Below are 22350 nucleotides of genomic sequence, written 5' to 3'. Positions count from 1 at the left end.
CATAGTAGTATGGTTTAGGAGATGTATCTCTGTACTTGTTCAGCCAGTGTGACTAACACACCCAGGGCAGCTGCTAGCCATTTGAGTTCCCAAAGCACAAACACTATAGAACATTACAGATTAAAAATGTTCAGCTTTTCTTTTTCAGCATGAATATCTTAAGAAACTTTAACTAGGCTCAAAACTACCAAATGTTCAAATCATTTTAAATATTTCAACCATTTAAATAAAAGTTTGATTACTTAATGACACAGTTGTCCTCATTTTTCAGGATTTTTTTAAAAGAAAATCTCGTAGAAATAATAATAATTGAGCATTCTGTGATGTTAAGGTTTCATTTTCTTGATGAATAGTAAAATTTGTGATTTTTCTGTTCACTGCTAAAATCAACCATTTCCCCATTACAGGCCTGTGTGTAAAATACGGTTATCAAAATTAAAGGTGGAATTCTAAAAAGAGAGACTTTCTTAAACAATTGTGTAACATGCACTAAAACATCCAAAATGTTGGCAACACTGAGAAATAAACATTTACCCAAACGGACAAATATATCCAGATCTAATATGCTATTAATGTTCACAAGTTCTAGATGCAGCCAAATATCCGCAGCACCACGTTAGCAGTATCACCAAATCACTGTAAAATAAAAAGTAAAATCTTAATAAAAGCTACTTTTAGATTAACAATGCTAAATCAGTAAATAAATAGAATTTATGACCAGCATAATAAACCAGGATTATTCTGACATTTACAGAGTAAATATCACAGAGCTGTCAGTCAAAGTGAGCGATGACGTGTCTCATTTAAGATCTGTGATTGGCTGGAAGATAAAGGGGGAAAAATAATGTCTATATGTTGACTGGGATTAAAAGGGTTGAGGCCCTACATGCAGTTTTACATTTAAAAAACATAAGTAAATATATATTTAAAAAACAGGTCTGCCAAAAATACCAAAAAATGGCTTGAAGTTTTAAGGTTAAAACTTTCTCTTCCATGTCCCTCCAGGTACAGGAACTGGTAGAGGACATAAAACACTCTCTGGATCTCAGACTACATGAGTTGGACTGGATGGATGAAGCCACCAAAGAGGCTGCCAGAGCAAAGGTTTGGAGCCTTACTGAACCTTTGAATCATGACTTACCGGCAGATCCGATTAGTATTTGAGAAGCATTTAATTATTTCTTTGTGATTCTTTCCTCTGTGGGAGTTTGATTGATTGGTAGAAGAATGATAGGGTACATGAAGGGCTTGACATTGAGAAGTGAGGATCGCCTAATCCACTTCTCTCTGTGGTGCTGATTTAGGGTCTGCTCTGCAAGATATCCCCTCTAATACTTTTACAATCTAAAGTTATAATCCTTTTAGAGGGCCGTGCTGAATATAAAGAGCTTCCCTGTAATCCTATTACATTGGGTTTGCCTGATTAGCTGATGCATGAGTGTGTGCTCTTACATGTGGACGTGTGACCGAGTTGGTCAGGTCTGATTGGTTTCCTTCCTTTTTAATAATCATTTTTCTGCTCCTCGTCTCCCAGCTGAAGCACATGATGGTGATGACAGGATACCCAGACTTCCTGCTCAAACCCGAGCTCATTGATCAAGAATATGGGGTGAGTCATGAGCTTGTTACACACAGTCATTGTCACCACACACCAGCACCCACATATCATACAGTCCAATCATTTTTCCCAGCGTCCTCTTCTTTGGCTGAAGAATGATTTTCTTTCAGGTGTTGCCATGCATCCTGGGTAATTGGATTCAGACAGAAAAAAAAAATACACAATCACTTGCAGGATGCTGATGAGACCATTTAAATAATGAAATAGATCATATTTATTGTGTTGATCCAACCTCAAAGTGCAGATAAAACCTGATGCAAGGCAGCTCATTTTTCCACAGATGTGGGCTTAAAAGTGTCCTGATGAAGAAGGAACGAGGAGGATAAATGGAGGCTAAAAGCTGCACTTTGTAGTGAAGTTTTGCTTCAGAAGAGTCGTGCTTCCAGATCAAATCTGAAAAGTGGTAATAAATCAAGCTGTGAATCAGAACCATGGGGCAGTGCTTACAGAGACAGCATGGCTTTGAGGTATTTGAGTATTTGCATTATTGGTACTGGTGTACTTTCCTTGTTGCTGTTTATACTTCACCACATCAAAGACACAAGACTCATTTTTGGAAAAACAGATTAATATTACTTTTTAGATTAGTAGTTTCTTCACTGATTTGTTATTTTCAGGAATCTCATATCAGCTGTTTTAATTGAATGCTCTCCACCTTGACCACATTTGGTTTATTTAAAATGACTCATGTTACCGTTTTTCTATTTCAACTGAATTCAGTTAAAATAAATTCCTTGTTCTGTTTAGTTTTCTAATGCAAAAATTTTTAAACCAAAACTTTTAAAAAAGTTAATTAAAAATAATTAAATCATAGAAATCTCATTATCTTCCACAATGGACAGTTTTTGCTAGTTTAACCAGGTACCTGAAAAATACAATATATATATATATATATGTGTGTATATATATATATATATATATATATATATATATATATATATATATATATATATATATATATATATATATATATATATATATATATATATAATTATTTTAATTTCTAAATATATTTAGCACAATCACTAATAAATAAACTAATACCACCTGTTGTCATACAACGAGGTATAACTTCTTATAGTTTCGGTGGAATGAACAACACAGCTAAACATGGCAGTAGTGTCCAGTAAAATTACCAAATTCCCTGCAATATTCTCCTGGTTGTATTCACTCTTATTTTGAAATTTAAGTGCTCCCAACAACAATCCTTATAGTTGCACCTGGTTGTAAAGGTTACCAATCAGGTTGTTCACTGCATCAGCTGGTACTATTAAAGGGAGGAAATAATCAACCAAACACAAATTGCCTTACTTTTTGTGCTAAGTGTATTCCTTTGCTTTATTGTTGTTGTTAGAAAAGCAGCACACAATAAATTTGTTAAATAAACAGGAAAGAAACAACCAGAAAATGTGTTTTTGGAGGGACTGCGTGTTGCTGAAAGAGACGATACCTCAGAAGAGGAGATCTACAGATAAATGGATAAAAGTGTAAATGTATAGCTCTGTATATGCATAAAGCTATCAGTAAGGAAAAATAAAGCATTTAAATTAGAAAAGTTAGAAACTTTATAAATAATAAGCATTGTAGTTTTCCACAGCTGTTTTTCCTCATAAAGTTTAATGTGATGGTCCCGCAGCCTCTTCTGGAAAACGGTTGTAAGAATCTTTCAGCTGATCTGCATCCTTCCAGTTTGCTGGTGTCGGTCTTTTAGCGTCATAAATCCACTTGTTTAAATTTGTTTATAAACTCTGTACAAGCTCATTCAACACTGAGGTCAAAAGATTCAGTTTACATCTCAATGGGGAGTACAGCCAATAATTTAACGCAAAGACTGTCAAGCAGTTTCCCAAAACATTTTTGTTTTACAGGTGCTTTACTGCACCAGCATCAAGTTACTGAATAAAACTCATATTTACATAAGCAGAGTGTTAAAAGTAAGCTGATACACGTCCTTTGTTTCCAGGTAACTGCAGATTCCTCTGCTATCTATAAGTGATTTTCTCTCATATTCATAATTAGTATATGTGCTTTGTGCATATCATTCATTGTGCATTCTTACAGTGTTAAACTGGGAGAAACAGAGCTGGAAGGAGGCTCACTGATAGTTTACAGTCAGACAGCAACAACATGAGTGAGTGTGTCATGTCCTGGAAGTGCTCGTGTGTGTCTTATGTATCCACAAATAGATCAAACATCCACTTATAAACAGTACCAGCATTTCCAGTAAACAAAGCATGAGAATGCTGAAAAACCATAACAACAAAAGCTAATTACAACGTGGAAATATGTGTTGCATTTATATGCAATAGGTTGCCAAACTTTTGTTAAACCTAATTAAACTCTGGCACATATAAATGAGTCGTAGATGACAGAGTATAATGGCTGACTGCACGACAGCTGGTGGGGGCATTCGCTACGCTGCAGCTGCATTAAATTCACTCTGGAAGAAAAACTCTAGACTTCTGAAGCACTTATCTTCCTTTAATTAAGACTTCATATTTTCATTAACTGTCTGCAAGCTGCAGCTTGGTGCATATCGTGTTGACGGGAACTGGGGTAACACTCAGATCAAGACAGTAAATGTTGAAACCTGCAGTCATCTCTGCAATTTGTAATTTGAAGTCATTGTTATGCCCACCTTCACCACTAGATGCCAGTAATTCTTACACACTGCTCCTTTAAGCCTTTAACAATTACTCATTAAAACTTCTGCATTTTGATGATTTATCAAAGCAAATCAGCTGTATTTATGTGGCACCTTTCAATCACAAGTGTATCACAAAGGGCTTGACAAAACATATAAAGCCAATACATAAAAACTTGCAAACAGAAATATGATTCACAAGGTGTTTCATCAGTGTTCTGCAGTGCTGAACTTTTATGAATGTCGCAATATTTGACTTTTCTCACTGATTGGTAAAAACTCTAAATGGTAGGTGTGTAAAATGTGGGACAAATGTTTTTAATTTTGCAGATTTGATTTGTACTTGTTATAGTTTCAAATATGAAGATACAAGTTGCAAAATGTTTGCCCCTATCCTAGCTCCATATTTTGGGAGTAGAGCCAAAAGAGTGGAATATTTCATAAGAGCCAAACTTATGAGAACATATACTGTACATATTATTATTATCTATATTTGGACTGGTTGTTTTATCTGAGGATGTGATTGATCCTGCATGTGATGTCACTCGCTGAGACACTTAGCAGCTCTATACATAAATTAAGGATTGTCCAATCCTTTTAATGCTTTAAAGTTTAAAAATTCTTAATACTTAAAAAAGTACAAATCTTAAAATGTCAAAACTGTTAGCACTAATCTCCAGAACAGGTGGAGCATTTTTATGTTGGAATAGCATAAAGTAGGCAAGACTAAGGCAGAAGAAGTAATAATAAGAAGAAAAAGAAGAAGATTATAGAAATTAAGCCAAACAGAACCACAGTAGGTTGAACATCTAAAGGCATTCATGCAGCAAGGCTCCACATATGGAGAATTAATGAATTTGCTTTGATAAAAAGAGTTAAAAGTGAAGATTAATTTTGCTTGTTCATTGCATGTTTTGATTCTTTTAAGTTGTTATAATTCAAAGTGTTAAATATATTTCTGTAAGGTTGGATCTTTTTTGTCTGGGATCAATCATTTCTTGGAGTGGTTTTAAAAAACAGCTTTTTGTTTTTACATGTTTCCATGATGTAAAAACACTAATTTTGCCAGCACTGCAGCATGCACAGAGCCTCCTCTTCCCCCTATGTCACGTTACATTTATATGGAAGACATGAAAACATGACCAATTCTATTCTCTTCTAGGAAGCTAATAAGCTTTAAATGTCAAACTGATCCTTAAGTGTGCGGCTTTGAGTAAAGATTTCTCTTTATCTGTGGTTTGTAGTTTGATGTGAGTGAGAAGACCTACTTCAAGAACATCCTCAACAGCATCAAGTTCAACATCAAGCTGTCTGTCAAGAAAATCCATGAAGAAGTGGACAAGACAGCGTGAGTGTCATATCTCATCAGAGATCACACAAACTGCACTCGTCAGCCATCGCAGCAGTCAGATCCGGCCTGAGCTCGCAGCTGAGGCTCACACTCCGAGTGTGTATGTTTTAGTATGTTTGACATGCTGAACATGTGTTCCCATGGATCTCTCTAGTTTGTCATATTTGTTGATAAGCCTCTAAATTGAACCAACAGATACCAAATCGACATAAACAGCTACAGAAAATCCATTTGATTCACTTATCTGCAGCAGCCAGGCAGCAGAACAGTGCTGTGGGACACACTGTTTTCCTAAACTCTCCCGGATGGAGAGCCTCTCTGATATGACAACACATTACAGTCACATTAGTATTTGAAGGTGCTGAAAACAACTGTATCATCAGCTCATGCTTGGCAGTGTGAAGAGCTGAATCACAAACTTCCCCTTAATCACCAAAAAGTGAAGCTTCATCACTCACTGTGTAACAAATGAAGAAACACTCATCCTTTCCATTCTGTTTGCCTCCCTCCATCACTCCTACGTCCAGAGAGCCATCAGTCTTTCACTCTCAGAACAAGGGCATCTCACACTCGGAGTTAGTCGTTTAAGGGATTTTGTGCCAATCGATTGGATGGACTTTAAGTAGATTATCATAAAGGAACTGCCTGTGTTTTCATATGCAGAGAGGAGCGTTGGCCATGGGACCACACAGCGAATATCTTTCTACAAGGGGGGCTTTAGAGGGAGATGGGCAGCTGTGTTTGGGATTCTGTTCAGCATCCGGTGTGTTTTAAGTGGATAGGTTTGAGTGTGTGTCAGGGATTTCATCTCTAAAACCCTGTTTGTCTCCTCAGGTGGCTTCTCCCCCCGCAGGCTCTTAATGCTTACTACCTGCCAAACAAGAACCAAATGGGTGAGTGCGTGATTCCTCATTGTACATACTGATATTTCTGTCAGCTACTGCCACACACACACACTCCTACACACACAATCCCTGCTCCATCTCCATTCTGCACCACAACATGGACCATGCATTAGTTACACGCAATTACACCGTGTTTTCAGGATAGCCGCGGGGAAAAAAGCGTCCACCTCCTCATATCATATTCTTTCTAACTGCTCACTTTCCACTTCAATCTTCACCTCACATATTTAACACCCCCCTGGAGGAAAACAAACAGTAACACCTTCCTGAGTTTTAATAAATCCAGCCTTGCGATGTCACTCCTCTCCTTCCTCCTCCCTCCTTCCTCATCTTCATCACCTGCGTCTGGCAGCTGGATTAAATCTCTCCCATAACTAAAATCAATGGTTTGTTTAGAAGCTGATGCTGGTGGACAGAAGGAGTCGGACAAACACAGCAATCAGGGTCCACTCCATCATTTCTCTGAATATTTTTATTCTTCTCAGCTAATTCACTTCCTCGGTTCTCAGCTCGCCGATTCATTTTCTGTTTCACTGCAGTTTAATTAAAAGTTCTCTAACTTACAGATTGTATATGGTGTATATTTTTCTGTCAGGATGATTTAACATGTTGAGTTAAATACTGTATTGTAATTAGCACAAAGGAGGCTGATGGTGCCATTAGCTTTGCCGGAGCTTAATCAGGAGTCAGATGAGGCTTTTTCCTGGTGGTAGAGCTAACGTGTGACCACAGATGTCCCTCTCATGTTTGAATCAGACACAGTCAGTAAAGTATATTTTCTACTTCTACACCCCCAAAGCTCTGTGGTTGCTATGACTACACATTTAGGGGGATGATTTACTGTCATCCATTTAGTTTTGATGTGTTTGGATTGATCTGTTCCTCCACACCTGTTGCTAAACTATGAAAATGATCAGAGTACCTAAATATCCACTTTACTTAGCGCTGACTAAGCTAGCACTACATGATCCAGTCTAATATAAACAGGAGGCTAGTAAAGCTGCTAGTTGATTTTAAAGCAGCTACAGCATTAAAATGTGGAGAAATAGCTCACGTAGCCATTCTTGATTTTTTATATGAAGATACAGTACAAGAATGAAGAGAAAGGGAGATATTTCTGACTTTTTTGTAAAGAGGAAGGACACAGATCAGGCAGAGACTGACCCCAGGCCCGTAGTCCGGATCATTGTGGTCAGACAATATGGTCCAGTCTACCACCACCACCACCAGACCATAAACCAGAACTGCATGAGGGAGAAACCATCCTTCTAATTCTGCCCCAATAACTGGCCCCAAAACAACCAACTTACTTTTCTATGGATCATTTTGAACTTGTTGCAAATATTTCCACTTAGTGATCCAGATTATTGATGATTAGATGTTTTATTTCTCATTCTCTCTTATGTGACCACAATTATGACAGTAGGGTATGTGAGAGTGTTAGAGAGAGGAACATAATCATTTCTCATAATATTTCTTTCTCTTAGTGTTTGACACCCCATGTATAAATGTCTCGACTGATCTCGATGACCTTTGAACTCATACTTTGTGTATGTGGAATCTCATTAGCCTCTATGAAGCAAGCAAGTAAATGCAACATTACATTGAAAATATAAATATATTATGGGACAATGAAACAGTCATGTAATGGGTTTCAAGGCAGAAGGAAAAGAGTTTTGTGCATTTTGCACTGTGTAAATAAGACTAAATCTCCCATGCTGCTCTTTGAATGTAGAAGTAAACTAGCTCTAATTAAAGGCTAGTGTGGTCATTTAAAGCAGAATCCAATATCTAATAATAAAAGCTGTCAGAAAGTGAATGTACAAAGCAACAGAGCCCCCAAAAAAACTAAATCAAAGTGAAAAATGTCTTCCAGGATCTTAGAAGCTGTGACCAAAGACGACACCCGACATCAGTCTGAATCTGAAGATTAAAGTTTAACAGCAGAAACAGTTTTTATACGTTTCCTAACTTTAACAGACAAAACAAACATCAGTGATTTACTGGACGGATGGATGGATGGATGGATGGATGGATGGATGGATGGATGGATGGATGGATGGATAGATGGACGGATGGATTGATGGACGGACGGATGAATAGATGGACAGACGTATGGATGGATGGATGGATGGATAGATGGATGGATGGATGGACGGACGGATGGATGGATGGATGGATGGATGGATGGACGGACGGACGGATGGATGGATGGATGGATGGATGGATGGATGGACGGATGGATTGATGGACGGACGGATGAATAGATGGACAGACGTATGGATGGATGGATGGATGGATGGATAGATGGATGGACGGATGGATGGATGGATGGATGGATGGATGGATGGATGGATGGATGGACGGACGGACGGACGGACGGACGGATGGATGGACGGATGGATTGATGGACGGACGGATGAATAGATGGATAGACGTATGGATGGATGGGAGGACGGATGGATGGACAGATGGATGATGGATGGATTGATGGATGGACAGATGAATAGATGGACAGACGTATGGATGGATGGAAGGACGGATGGATGGATGGATGGATGGACAGATGGATGGACTGATGGATGGATGGATGGACGGACGGAGGGATGGATGGACGGATGGATTGATGGACGGACGGATGAATAGATGGACAGACGTATGGATGGATGGAAGGACGGATGGATGGATGGATAGATGGATGGATGGATGGATGGATGGATGGATGGATGGATGAATGGATGGATGGACGGACGGACGGATGGATGGATGGACAGACGTATGGATGGATGGAAGGACGGATGGATGGATGGATGGATGGATGGACGGACGGACGGATGGATGGAAGGACGGATGGATGGACGGACGGATGGATGGACGGATGGATGGATGGATGGATGGATGGATGGATGGATGGATGGATGGATGGATGGATGGAGGGACGAAAGAATAGGTTCAGGTTTGTTTTACTGGAAAATCTGAATGATTCCACTTCTCATGCTTTATTTTATCCATCTTCCAGTCTTTCCTGCCGGCATCCTACAGCCCACTCTCTACAACCCAGAGTTTCCACAGTAAGTACTACCCTCCTCACCCACTCCCACTTCCTCTCCTCAGAGACAACAGCATCACTGTAGCCTCAACAACAAAGATCATTAGAGGCTGATTTTGTCTGGAAAGCCTTTGCAACACACATGATTAAACCAGTTTAAATACCCACCAAGAGCTGAATACTGAACAAGGTCCGATTAATGGAGCAGGTGTCATTGACAGGTCCTTCCTGAATTTAAGGACATGAAGTAATTTGGATGAGTAATATCCTCCCTGTCTATCTCTACCTGTGCTGTGCTGATAACATCCTTTTTATTAAATAGTTATAAATTACAGAGCAACATTGGACAAATCTAATTCTAAGGTTGAATTAGTTGTATAATTGAATCTGAATACAAATAAAGTCAGTTTTGTATTTTAATTAAATCTGATATTTTCCCCACAATTCTGTTCTTCTCTGTGTGGATAGTCCCATGAATCAACATTTATAAGTATACAGGTCTCGTAATGCTCCACTAAAATCTAAAAAGTGTTGACAGTAATGATAAATACAATACTCTGGTGATATGAACTAAGTCAAAGTGATTTCCCCCTTGATGCAGATTGCAGGTTTATTGTTGGTTATTGTAGCTCACTTTGCCTGTTAGTGGTTTTAATGATATGGCTGATCTATGTATCAGACAACTGATGCTAACAATGCTGCAGTAGATCAGACAAATGAAAATCATTTGGATTTTCAGGAACATGGAAAAAATGCTGCAGATTAAATATATCAGTACCAGCAGATGCCAACGCAGCTATCAAACTGCAGCGATCCTGTTCAAAAATGAATCCTAACTGAGTTGTATCGTGTCAGAAACAACAAACTAGGTCTGATAACATAACAGGAAAAACATTACAAATGGTGCAATACAAATATTAATAATTAAAGTGACCTGGTATGTGTGTGAAAGAACTTTGATTTTAATAAAAAGATAACTGCTTAGTCGGTTTATTAACAGCTAATAACCATAGAGAAATTATACTCTGTCTCTTAAAACATTAAATACTCTACATGAGTTTGATTAATGATTTATTGTTCAAATTAATAGTAAAAACACATACTTTATAGACACATTATATTTTATTTTTATAAACTAAGCATAAAAAGTCATTAAATGAGTGCTTAGTGGATTATTTATTTGTTTTGACATTGTTTCTAACATCATACATTTGGAAATATTGTTTATTTCCCTTTTTAAATGGAGCCACGTTTTTAAGGAAAATGTAATTGCAGCAGCTAATTCTTTTGTTTGGTGTTGTTTATTGGATGATCGAAATCTAAAGAAACAAGACATATTGGCAATTTAATAATTTCTTTATTTAACAAACAGGGACTGAACATGTGGAAGAACCACACAGCCACAACAGCCTGGTACCTCCTCCTCATCCTGGTCACCAGCTTGCACACACACTGCTGTTGGATTGCATCTCATTCTTCAACCAGTATGTGTCACCAGTCAGCCAGTGTGGTTGTATTGGTCACTCTGGTATCAACAGCGGCCCAAGCTGATCCAGCCAGTGTTTAACAGGGTTGAGGCCGGTCATCCATCCTCCCCATTCAGTTTAGTCTCCCAGAAAGACCAGTAGAAACCCATCCATGCATTCATCTCCAGTAGGCTGGATTACTGTAATGGTCTTTTAACAGGACTTCCTAAAGGGAGCATTAAACATCTGCAGCTCATTTAAATGCTGCTGCTAGAGTTTTAACCAGGACTAAGAAATCTGAACACATCACACCAGTTTTAACATCTTAACACTGGTTTCCAGTCAGTCATAGAATAGATTTTAAAACTCAACTGATAGTCTAAAAGCTCAGAATCCACCTGGCATGTTCACACATGTAAAGTAAACAAAAGTAAAACATTTTAATTACCTTGCAATGCATATTCTCAATCTACACCTTTTTTCTAATATAAATATTTGTTATATGAAAAGCCAAACATGAGTTTCAGCTTTCTAAAGTTGAACTAAACAGCTGCCTGGAAGGACAGAAGTCAGTTGACAAAGTTTTTGATGCAGCACAGTGCTGAGGAAGAAGGAGCTGAACAGTTTTCTCCATTCAACACGGCCTTTGTTTACCTGCTGCTGCACTGAGCATCATTTATACAGCACAGCCTGCATTCATGCAGCAACCTCTCTGAACCTCACACAGGCACATACGAGATAATTAGACCCAGCAGTCTCCATGGATGGCCCGGGGGCGGGGCGGGCCGGGTGGCCTGTCGCGTTGGCCCGGGGCGTGGGCGGGCTGTCCCGGGGGGTTTGGCTGCTGGCCCTGGGGGGAAGGTGCTGTTTTGGGGGTGGGGAGTGGGGGACTGGGGCGGGGTGGGGGGGGTGGGGGCCTGGCTCGTGTCTCCTCGCCTCCTGGCTGGGGCTGTCCCCCCGCGGCGTGGGGTGGCGGGAGGATGGTGGTGGGGGGATGGTGTTTGTTTGTGTGTGTGTGTGTATGTGGGGGGGGGGGGGGAGTGGTGTGTGTGTGGGGGGATGGGTGGTGGAGGGATGGTGTGTGTGTGTGGGAGGGTGGGGTGTGTGGAGGTGGATGTGTGGTGTGTGGGAGGGGGGGTAGTGTGGGTGTGGGAGGATGAATGGTGGAGGGATGATGTATGTGGGGGAGGATGGGGTATGTGTGGGAGAATGTATGGTGCAGGGAGGGGGAGTGTGTGGGAGGATGGATGGTGGAAGAATGGTGTGTGTGCAGGAGGATGGATGGTGTATGGGAGGGAGGATGGTGTGTGTGTGGGGGAGTGGTGTATGTTTGGGAGAGTGGGTGATGGAGGGGTGGTGTGTGTGTGTGTGGGAGGATGGGGTACGTGAAGGTGGATGTTTGGTGTAGGAGAGGGAGGACGGTGTATGTGTAGGAGAATGATGTATGTGTGGGAGGATGGGTAGTGGAAGGATGGTGTGTGTGTGTGTGTGTGGGAGGTGTGAAGGTGGAGGATGGTGTATGTGTGGGAGGATGAGTGGTGGAGGGATGATGTGTGTGTGGGAGGATGGGGTAGGTGTGGGAGAGTGTATGGTGGAAGGATGGTGAGTGTGTGGGAGGATGGATGGTGGAAGGATGGTGTGTGTGTGGAAGGATGGATGGTGGAAGGATGGTGTGTGTGTGTGGGAGGACAGAGTATGTAAGGGTTGGATGGTGTATGTGTGGGAGGATGAATGGAGGAGTGGAAGGAGAGTGTGTGTGTTTGTGTGTGTTGGTCTGGGGGGGGGGCAGGACTGGTTCTCGGGGTGTGCGGCTGGGCGCTGGGGTGTGGGGCTGGCCTCTGGCGGTGGCCGTCTGGGCGGGCCGGGTCCCCCCGGGTGGCGTGCTGGCCCTTGGCCTGTGGGGGTGGGGGGTGTCCCTGCGCTCCTGGGCCCGGGCCCTCTGCCCCGTCTGTCCCGGGCGGCCGGTGCCCGGGGGGGTCGGGGACTGCTGGCCTCGGCCTGCCGGGGCCGGTGCCCTGTGTCCGCGGGGCGGCTCCTGCTGGGGTCTCCTGCTGCTGCCTTCCTGGGCGGGCGAGTGGTCGTCTCTGTGGACCGGTCGGGATCTGTAGCCTACGGGGGGGCTGGTGGCCTGGGTCTCGGGACCGCTGGCCTGACTCTGGCCTCTGTTCAAGTGAGGTGGCATCTGCATGATCACTCTGCATGGTCACTCCTTCCTGAACGTCTCCACACAGTCTTTGCGTCGCCATGTGGCCGAGTTCTCCAGCATATCCACACAGGTTTCTCTGCGCGTGTTCTTGAATACAGCAGTTTCACTTATATCTATTATCATATTTTTTTTTCTTTTTTTTTTTTATTTCTGTTCTTATTATTATTATTACTCTTACTCTTATTATTATTACTACTACTATTATTATTATTACTATTATTGTGATTATTATTATTGTTACTATTATCAACTAGTTGTGTAATGACCTACTGGCCAGGATGATCTTAGCTATATATGTTGCAAGTAGTATGGATTACATGGTTTTCTGTATAATGTTTTAAGTCCCCACCCGCACTCCCCACACCCTTTCTGTCCCTCTCTCTCCCCTCCCTCTTCTCTCTACTTTCTTTTCTATCTCTCTCTCTCTCTGTCCCCTCCGGTCGAGTCCAGCATTAAGAGTCTGATTTAATAAAGTTTTTCATGTCATCAAGAGGGACTTTATACATGTAGTATGAATCCCTGCTTGATAGAGTAAAATTGCCCAGCACCAGACGGCAGCCAGACAATCATTCTGTTTGCAACGATGCTGGACAAGACAGGTTAAAAAAAAAAAAAAAAAAAAAAAAAGACCCAGCAGTTTGTGTATTTAGCAGCAGCTAACACTTCTGTGTCGTCATTAAAGGTTATCATCACTACCTCTACTACTCACTGCCATGAATTCTAATCAATTTAATGAATGATTGCAGGAAAGTGGTGCATGTGTGTGCACATACCTGCCCCTGTTAACTTATTACTGCAGCAGCACCAACCACTCATGATCTCACACTGTCTGTCACACACACACCTCCACTCATGTGGCGTATAATGAGGCTTCAAACAGCCGGGTAGTTTCGTAGGAGAGCGGGCCCAGTGTGAGGCAGCATATCGACGAGCTGTCAGAAAGTCATTTTCAGATGTAGCCTTGTGAAAAGCTTCAAGTCTGCCTGCGCACTCATCGTCCTCCAGGTCTGCATGGCTCCGGCTCCGACCAGGGGTCAAGGGGAGGAAAAACTGCCTGCAGCTGCATGGAAACTCTGGGAAGTGGGAGGACATTTGGAACTTCTGGGCGCTTGCTTTTGGATGCAACATCCTGAATTTCTGAATCAGTAAATTTATGTTCAGACTGTGAGGTCTCAGTTAGATTTTTACCACAGATGTTTGATGTTTTCTAATCAATATGAACAAAGAAAACATGGCATCACACTGATTTTTTTTTCAATACCAATATGAACCACTTGGATCCAAAACCAGGTCTTAGCGCAGCTTGTTTTATCCAGCTTGGATGACCAGAATTCATAATGAGGACAATGGGGTAGAAAAAAAAATCAGCTCTGATTTCCAGGTAAACATTTTAACTCTGATATAAAACACAAAAGATCCATTTTCTGTACCACTTATTTTAAATCAGGGTTGCAGGAGCCTATCCCAGCAGCTACTGGGGAAGAGGCAGGGTACACCCTGGACGCAGAGAGACAACAACCACTCATGCTCAGCCCGAGGGAGAATTTAGAGACACCAATTAACTTAATTTGCATGTCTTTGGATGGCTGGAGGGAGTTTGATTACCCTCAAATACAAAGGGAAAACATGCAAACTCTCCATAGAGACAAATCTGTGGTTTAAACCAGCTACCTTTTTGCTGTGAGGGAGTGGGGCTAACCACTACAGCACTGGGCAGCCTGAATACCTGTCACTGAGACTGGCCCAGAAAAGAATGAAGAGTTGTGTAGCATCTCCTCTTCTTTTAACATCTGTCTATAAACATCTGGGAAGTAAGGAGACCAGTTTCTGGAGTTTCGGGAGAGGAATGTTGATCCCATTTTAATCTGATGCAGGACTGTAGCTGCTCTACAGTCCTGAACCTTCGTTGCTGGATTTTTGCTTTCATGATGCTCCAGATGTTTTATATCGGTGAAAGGTCTGGACTGCAGGCAGGCCAGTTCAGCAGCTGGACTCTTCTCCTGTGAAGCCATGCTGTTGTGATAGATGCAGAATGTGGTTCAGCATTGTCTGGCGGAAATCTGCAAGACCTTCCCTGAAAGAGACGTTGTCTGGATGATAGCAGATGTTGCTCTAAAACCTGCATGTACTTTTTAGCATTGATGGAGCTTCACAGATGCGGAAGCTGCCCATATGGTGGCATTTTTGGATCATGTTCAAATATGCCTTCTTCTTTGCAGCTTTAACCTGCATTTGTGAATTTCAGGATGAACTGTGTTCACATGCTTACATCTGAGAGGCTCTGCCTCTCTGAAATGCCTCTCCTTTTATACCCATTCAGCATCTTTACAGAAAAATATCTGACAACCTGACTAAGATATCTTCTTGCTGAACAGAAACCAAAGGATGAATAATGTTTTATTTATAACATGACAAACTGACGCAACATTGTCAGTTAAATAGTAAACTCAGTCGGAGGTTTGACATCATTAAACACAATAAAATAAACAGTTTTTCATTAGAAAATAAAGTAAAATAATAAAATAAAGAGCCATGTCTTTCACTTCAAATCACACAGTTTTACTTTCAGTGTAGACACTTCAGTCATTATATTTCCATGCAGGAGTCTCTCAGCTTCAGTTCATTTACTCCTGTTTATATTTGTTCAAATGCACTTACAAAATGCAAAAACATAACAAACACAATAATAAAAAAAGTTTAAAAATCAGTTCCCACCCTGTCCTATCCTCACTCTGATGTGCTAAAATGATTATATGCCAGACAACATTCAGATGGTCATGAACACATTTGGGGAAAGAAAAAGAAAAAAAACAAAAATATTAATAATAAAAAACAGAGCATTTGCAAAGAAACATTTATGGCACATAAAGTTACAAGATCATTAAGTTGCAAAGTTTTAAAGAGTATATTTTAAGATAATATACTGATGAATTGTGATTCATATGATTTTGTTAAATCATTGTGTGACATCATAACAGTCCTTGGATCCTGAATCCAGTCCAGTTTTGTTTTTTGTAAACGACCCGTATTTTCCTGTCCTGCTGCCAGGTCTTTGAACTACGGAGGAATAGGAGCTATCATTGGACACGAGCTAACACATGGATATGATGACTGGGGTAAGAACGACAACATCTCCACCCTTACTCCATCCCAAACACCATTTAAACTGCACCTCTAAAGGGCGTCCCTCATCAAATGTTTTGGACAAATGGGCAGCTAAAAATATTTTTGAGCTACAAACTATAACTTAGATTTCCAGTCTAAAGTGCCGCCCAAATTCCACCAGCTATAAAACAGTACAAACCAGTTTTAACCCTGGACTTCCAGCTCCAATGACCCCACCTCCAAACAGTCAGAAAGATGGTGTCCTGGGCAGCTCTTCAGATTGTAAAGAAAGGTTATAGGGTTGTGCTGTCTCCATGCTAACACTCATCCACCCCCCCTTGCCCTTTCCCTCCTCATCTTAGTGATGCAATGGTTCATGTCCCTAGGGGGCCAGTATGATCGCCACGGCAACCTCAAACAGTGGTGGACTGAGGAGTCCTACAGAAAGTTTCAGAGGAAGGCAGAATGCATTGTCAAGCTCTACGATAATTTCACAGTGTACAACCAGAGGGTGGGTGCATTCACACACACACACATACACACACACGCTGCATGAGTCATTAGGTGCACATTGAATTTTTATGACAATATGACACATCAGATATATGGCATCCTGCAGAATCCAGAGTAATAAGAGGCTGTGTCCATCTCTAATAAAATGTGATTTATTTCTTCTGATTTGATCAGTTTTAGTCCCAGTTGTCCGTTTCAGGCTTTTACAACATTAAGAAGTAAAAATCAGATGTGCGTGATGTGCCAGTTTTACATTTTAAGCATCATTTTCTGGTCAGTGTTTGTGCTGCTCTGTGCGCATGAAAAGAAATAAAAAGAAAAATCTGAATATTTAATTTAGATGTGACCTTTAAAAATCCGTTCTATGTTCATTGGAAAACTTTTTGCTCTTCAGTGACTTTACCATCCTGACAGAAACATTTCTTACTGTGTGGATTGCAAAGTGGGAATTAAGTTCTCTTTGCAAATGACAGAAAGTTGCTTTTAGATAAATAATTGTGCAAGACGAAATACAAAATCAATATTTTGTTGCCTTAAAGTCCCATGTCATGTCATAGTCTGAATCTGGTCCTATGTGGCTGTCAGAAGTCTTTAGAGGGTTTCTCACCAATATTTCCAGGAATTTATTTGCCAGGGTAAAAGAATTCCTGGTAATATGCATGGTTTGCATGTCCACAGAATTCCAGAAAATTTATTGTAATGAGGCAGAGGTAATTGTCTTCAGACCCACTTCAGGTGTTGTGGTCCCTCAACTTCTTATAATCTTATTAAAGTCCATACTTCCATCAATTTTCTAAACCGCACTTACCAATTCAGTTTCTCAGCAATTAGTAGGTGAAAGGCAGGACACTGTAGACAGGTCGCCAGTCCATTGCTGGTCTTGATTCTATGTGTCCTATATTCAGCTATGCAAGATCTCCTCGAATGTGCTCAAAGTACCCTGAATCTCGTCTTCTTTTCACTTCTTATGGCCCCTCTTTGCTAGCTCAACTTTTCAAACAATCAAAACAAAGTTAAGTTTGTAGTAGTAACATTAAAAACGAGTTGCAGCTGCACACTGCCACATAATACGGCGAACATAGGCACTGAGTACTGTAAGAATGATCCACTGATCAGTGTCCTTCAGCCCCTCAGGAATTCCAGGGAATCTGAAAAGTTCTACCCCTCTAGGTGCTTTTGTCTGGGAAAATTTGATGGTGAGAGGAAATTTTTATCCGGGTAATGTTAGTGGAAATCTGCAAGGTTTTGTTAAAAATCCCAGATAAATGGAAAAAAGCAGTGGAAATCAGACTTTTGTGGCCCTAGTGACTTGCATAAAAAAACTAAATTTAAGTTTTGTTGTTTTAACCAGTGATCACAACCAGCAAACCAGCTGATCTCCTGCAGGAAACTCTGACATCATTAAATTATTGAATAATTTAAGGAGACCAACTAACGTGGAAATAAAACACCTGTTTTCATCATAACGTTGTCAACAGCTAGCGTGCTCACTGCTAACTGTTAGCGTATTTACTGCTATCTGGTACACATGGATCAGACTTACTGGGTGCAGCTTACTACAGTTTCATCATCCTCATCCTCATCCATGGCAGCTGATGAAGGCCCTGCTGTGGCAAACATGTCAATCATTTTTGGACATTGGCAGCAACTTTTTTTTTTTCCAAGCACTTTATCTGCATCTTCTTCCCATTTTCTCTCCTCGGTTCTAACAGGTAGCTGCATCCATTGGTACAGAACCGGAACAGGTTTAAAGGATCTGATTAGTTCAGCCTGGTGTCAGTTAAGAACAAAACCAATAAGCCACAGATCAATGTGTTTCATGGGCTGGTGGTCAGGAAAGAAACTTCTGTGCTAACTGTTAATGACAGAGAAAGGGGTTAGTGTTCAAAAATTTTAGTGGGCCTGGCCCAGTTAGTCAGGCCGCTGATCTACTGAGTTTTATGGACCAGTAAGACCAATAAATAAACTATGTCAATCTCTAGTCTCTCCCTGCTTGTGCCTAATCTGATAGATCAGGTATCCCCTGATGATGATGATCTGGATGACCTTTGATGACCCCTGTAAACTTATCTTTACAGCTGTACAAATGTTTAACACCATTTCTGTTGGATTTGAAGTATGTGGATGGGAACTTCACTCAGGTGAGTTTGTGTTTCTGAGGCTTTCTTTCTGTGTGCAGGTGAATGGCCGTCTAACATTGGGGGAAAACATTGCAGATATGGGAGGACTGAAGCTATCATACTATGTAAGTTAAATTAAAAATTAAATAATTTTAAATATTCAGCTTAACAAAATGAAAATATTATGGTTAATTTTCATTTTATTTAATCCTGACTATCTTGAACGCTGCCTAATTATCATTATAATCTGTTGTAGTGCATATGACAAAACACCTTAAACAAATGTCTTTACACACTTTTCTTTTTCCTCTCAGGCATATCAGAAGTGGGTGAGGGAACATGGTCCAGAGAGGCCTCTGCCTGGCCTAAAATACACCCATGAACAGCTGCTCTTCATCGCCTTCGCACAGGTACAGAATTCTTTTAATTTCCACATTAAATCTCTTCAGCTGGAGTGGCAGGTCAGAGCTACATGATCAGCTGATAGATACAATAACTATCCAAAAGATTAAAAAATCCGTGATGATGACACGGTGGCTCAGAGCGCTAAACCACCCTTGATCATTGAAATTCATGGCCTGCTTTGACAGAAGCAAAATCCAGAAATACTTTAGATGCATCAGGGACAGTTTTAGCCCATTTTTAAAGGTCCTGCCATGTGAAAGTGTTCTGAAATTTAGGGTATCATCTCACACTCATTTGAGACATCATATTTGTGTGAGGAAAAAAATAAACGCTTGAGAAGATTCAGCCTCCTCCATTAAAATGAATGAGCTTACATCCACAAACCTGCACAGCAGGCCATCAGACATGCTTGTTAAACACCATGATTTTAATAAGAAAACTTTCAAAACAAGAAAATCAGCTTAACGACCAAGAATTTTGATCAAATTATTAGTTTTCAAAATGTTCTCTTTAATGAGCTGCTCATTAACAAAAAATCCATCAGTGCAAAGGAACAAATTAAATTCAAGCTTTAGTTGCATAGCACCAATTCACAACAGCCATGTTAAGCCCCGTTTCTAACTGGTTGGGGACAATACAGCAGGGGTCGGTACAATTTTTTTTTTTTTTTGTTTTTTTTTTTGTTGGTTTTTTTTTTTTTTTTTTTTTTTTTTGCATTTCTACATGTAAAATAAATTAGATTTCTGCCAGAATTTTCTATTTTTTTTTGTCTTTAAGACATTTTTGTGATCTGATCAACTGTTTAGTCTCATCAGGCTTCATGTATAGCCAAGTATCATCTGCATAAAAATGGAAATTTCCCATTCTGTCTAATAACATTACCCAAAGGAACCATGTTCGAAGTGAATAATGTATAGGTCCAAGTACAAAACCCTGAGGATCTCCATCTGGTGTGTGAGGAAGGTTCCTCTTTTACATGAATGAAATGTAATCTTTCAGGTAAATATGACTTAAACCAGCCTAATGTGGTTCCTTTAATCCTAATAACATTTATTATTTAACATTTGTAATGCTGCTGAAACATTGCAATTTCACAGTCTGGGATCAGTTCTGATTCTAGTTCTGATTCTGAGCATGTTAAAGTCTCAATAACAGAATGTTGTGATCGATTATATCAAATACAGCATTGAGATCAAACAGGACAATCATAGACTGTAATCCATTGTCTGAGGACATGATGGGATTATTGGTAACTTTCACCAGTGCTGTTCAAAATCAAAATTGCAGAACTCAAAAGTCACACAGTTTACTGTCATACTCACACTGAAAATGACTGAACCAAAGGAATTTGCTGCAGTTTTCCTTTATCAACATTACTGCCAGATTTACATATTTATATATATATATATATATATATATATATATATATATATATATATATATATATATATATATATATGCTAATTATTTTTGTCTTTTTATGTTTTTTGTTTTGTGGGTTTTTTTGTTGTTGTTTTGCTTTGTTTGTTTTTTGTTGTTTTTTTGTTTTTTTTTGCATTTTGTTAAAGGGTCAAATAAAGACTAGATGAAAAAAATAAAATTATTTATTCTGTCAGGCTTTAAAGTGACTTCTGATCACATGTTGCAGTTTTGGAACAATTAAATATTACATTTTGTTGTTGTGAACTTTAAGCTATAACCATGGACACAAATGCATAAAAGGCACAATCTTTCTCCCTAAAATAAAGCAGCCTTCTCAACATCAGCAGAATCACTCAGCAAAGAGTAAAAACAGGAACTGGGAGCACTTCAGTGGAGCTGTTTTGTTTTCCTGTTCATCATTCTGATGGGAATGTTGTCTTTTCAGAACTGGTGCATGAAGAGAAGATCTCAGTCCATCTACCTGCAGCTGCTCACTGACAAGCATGCGCCAGAACACTACAGGTAATCACACACAAATACACACACTCACACACATACAAGTTTTTGTTCAACATCCACATCCGTGTCTGAGTTATTCCTCTCCTGCCTCCCTGCAGGGTCATTGGCAGCGTTTCCCAGTTTGACGAATTTTCCAGAGTGTTCCACTGTCCAAAGGGTACCCCAATGAACCCTGTGGACAAATGTTCCGTTTGGTGACATCTCTATTGGCTCCCATCCAAACACACCTTCTCCTTCTGCATCATATGTTCTCCAGAGCCAACAGGATGATGATGATAAAGACCGTCCAAATTATCAACATCATCATTATATATATTTATATATTCAGTTGAACGTTATACAGCTGCAGGTCCAAAACTGTTGGGATTCTGTGTAAAATGGAAAGTAACCAGAATACAGTGATTTGTAAATCTCATTAATTAATATTTTATTCATGACCAAACATAGAAAATAAATCAAATGTTGAAAATGAGACATTTTACTAGATTAAAAATATTAGTTGAAGTAGCTGACGTCCATATGTTTTACCATGCAGCATCATATCTTCTTTTAACAACAGTCTGTAAACATCTGGAACTCTGGTGGAGTTTTTGGAGAGAAATGTTTTCTCACTCTCACAGTCTAGTCTTCTTTGTGGTATTTAGTGCTTTATGGTGCTTGAAATACTTTCTGTTGATGAACGTTCTGGACCACAGGTGAGCCAGTTCAGCACTTGGTCTCATCTAATGTCATGCAGAAGTTCCAAGAAGAACTTCTGTGTTTCTGGGTACTGTTCGCATATGGCTTCTTTGCTTGAGAGCTTTAACCTGCTTTTTTGGATTTCAGGGTAATTTGTGTTCACAGACAGTGATTTCTGGAAGTCTCCCCATGCCCAAGCAATGATTTCAAGTAGAGAATCATGTCTGTTTTTAATGCAGTGCTGTCTGAGGGCCCCAAGATGACCAGCATTCAATACTGATTTTCACAGACATGTCTTCAATTTCTCTTAATCTGTAGATAATGGGAGATTTAAAGTTTTCACACTTTT

General features: G+C 40.1%; 1 protein-coding gene across 2 annotated transcripts in view; it reads left to right on the top strand.

Moving 5' to 3' along the window:
- LOC121645756 (endothelin-converting enzyme-like 1) overlaps nucleotides 1-21972 on the top strand; it is a 59957-nt gene extending 37985 nt beyond the window's left edge. Inside the window, exons 8-18 of one of the 2 annotated variants that reach the window (XM_041994441.1) lie at nucleotides 1006-1104; nucleotides 1535-1609; nucleotides 5507-5610; nucleotides 6448-6506; nucleotides 9538-9589; nucleotides 16288-16355; nucleotides 16731-16855; nucleotides 19037-19102; nucleotides 19292-19387; nucleotides 21250-21326; nucleotides 21422-21972. In XM_041994441.1, coding sequence (XP_041850375.1) covers nucleotides 1006-1104; nucleotides 1535-1609; nucleotides 5507-5610; nucleotides 6448-6506; nucleotides 9538-9589; nucleotides 16288-16355; nucleotides 16731-16855; nucleotides 19037-19102; nucleotides 19292-19387; nucleotides 21250-21326; nucleotides 21422-21521 — 921 coding nt within the window. In that variant the 3' untranslated portion in view covers nucleotides 21522-21972. Of the gene's footprint in view, nucleotides 1-1005; nucleotides 1105-1534; nucleotides 1610-5506; nucleotides 5611-6447; nucleotides 6507-9537; nucleotides 9590-16287; nucleotides 16356-16706; nucleotides 16856-19036; nucleotides 19103-19291; nucleotides 19388-21249; nucleotides 21327-21421 lie in introns of both variants that reach the window. The other variant, XM_041994440.1, reaches the window with a different exon arrangement.
- The last annotated feature ends 378 nt before the right edge of the window (nucleotides 21973-22350 follow it).

This window comes from Melanotaenia boesemani, chromosome 9, assembly GCF_017639745.1.
Source record: "Melanotaenia boesemani isolate fMelBoe1 chromosome 9, fMelBoe1.pri, whole genome shotgun sequence".
Taxonomy (NCBI): Eukaryota; Metazoa; Chordata; class Actinopteri; order Atheriniformes; family Melanotaeniidae; genus Melanotaenia; species Melanotaenia boesemani.
This window is presented reverse-complemented; position numbering and strand designations above follow the sequence as displayed.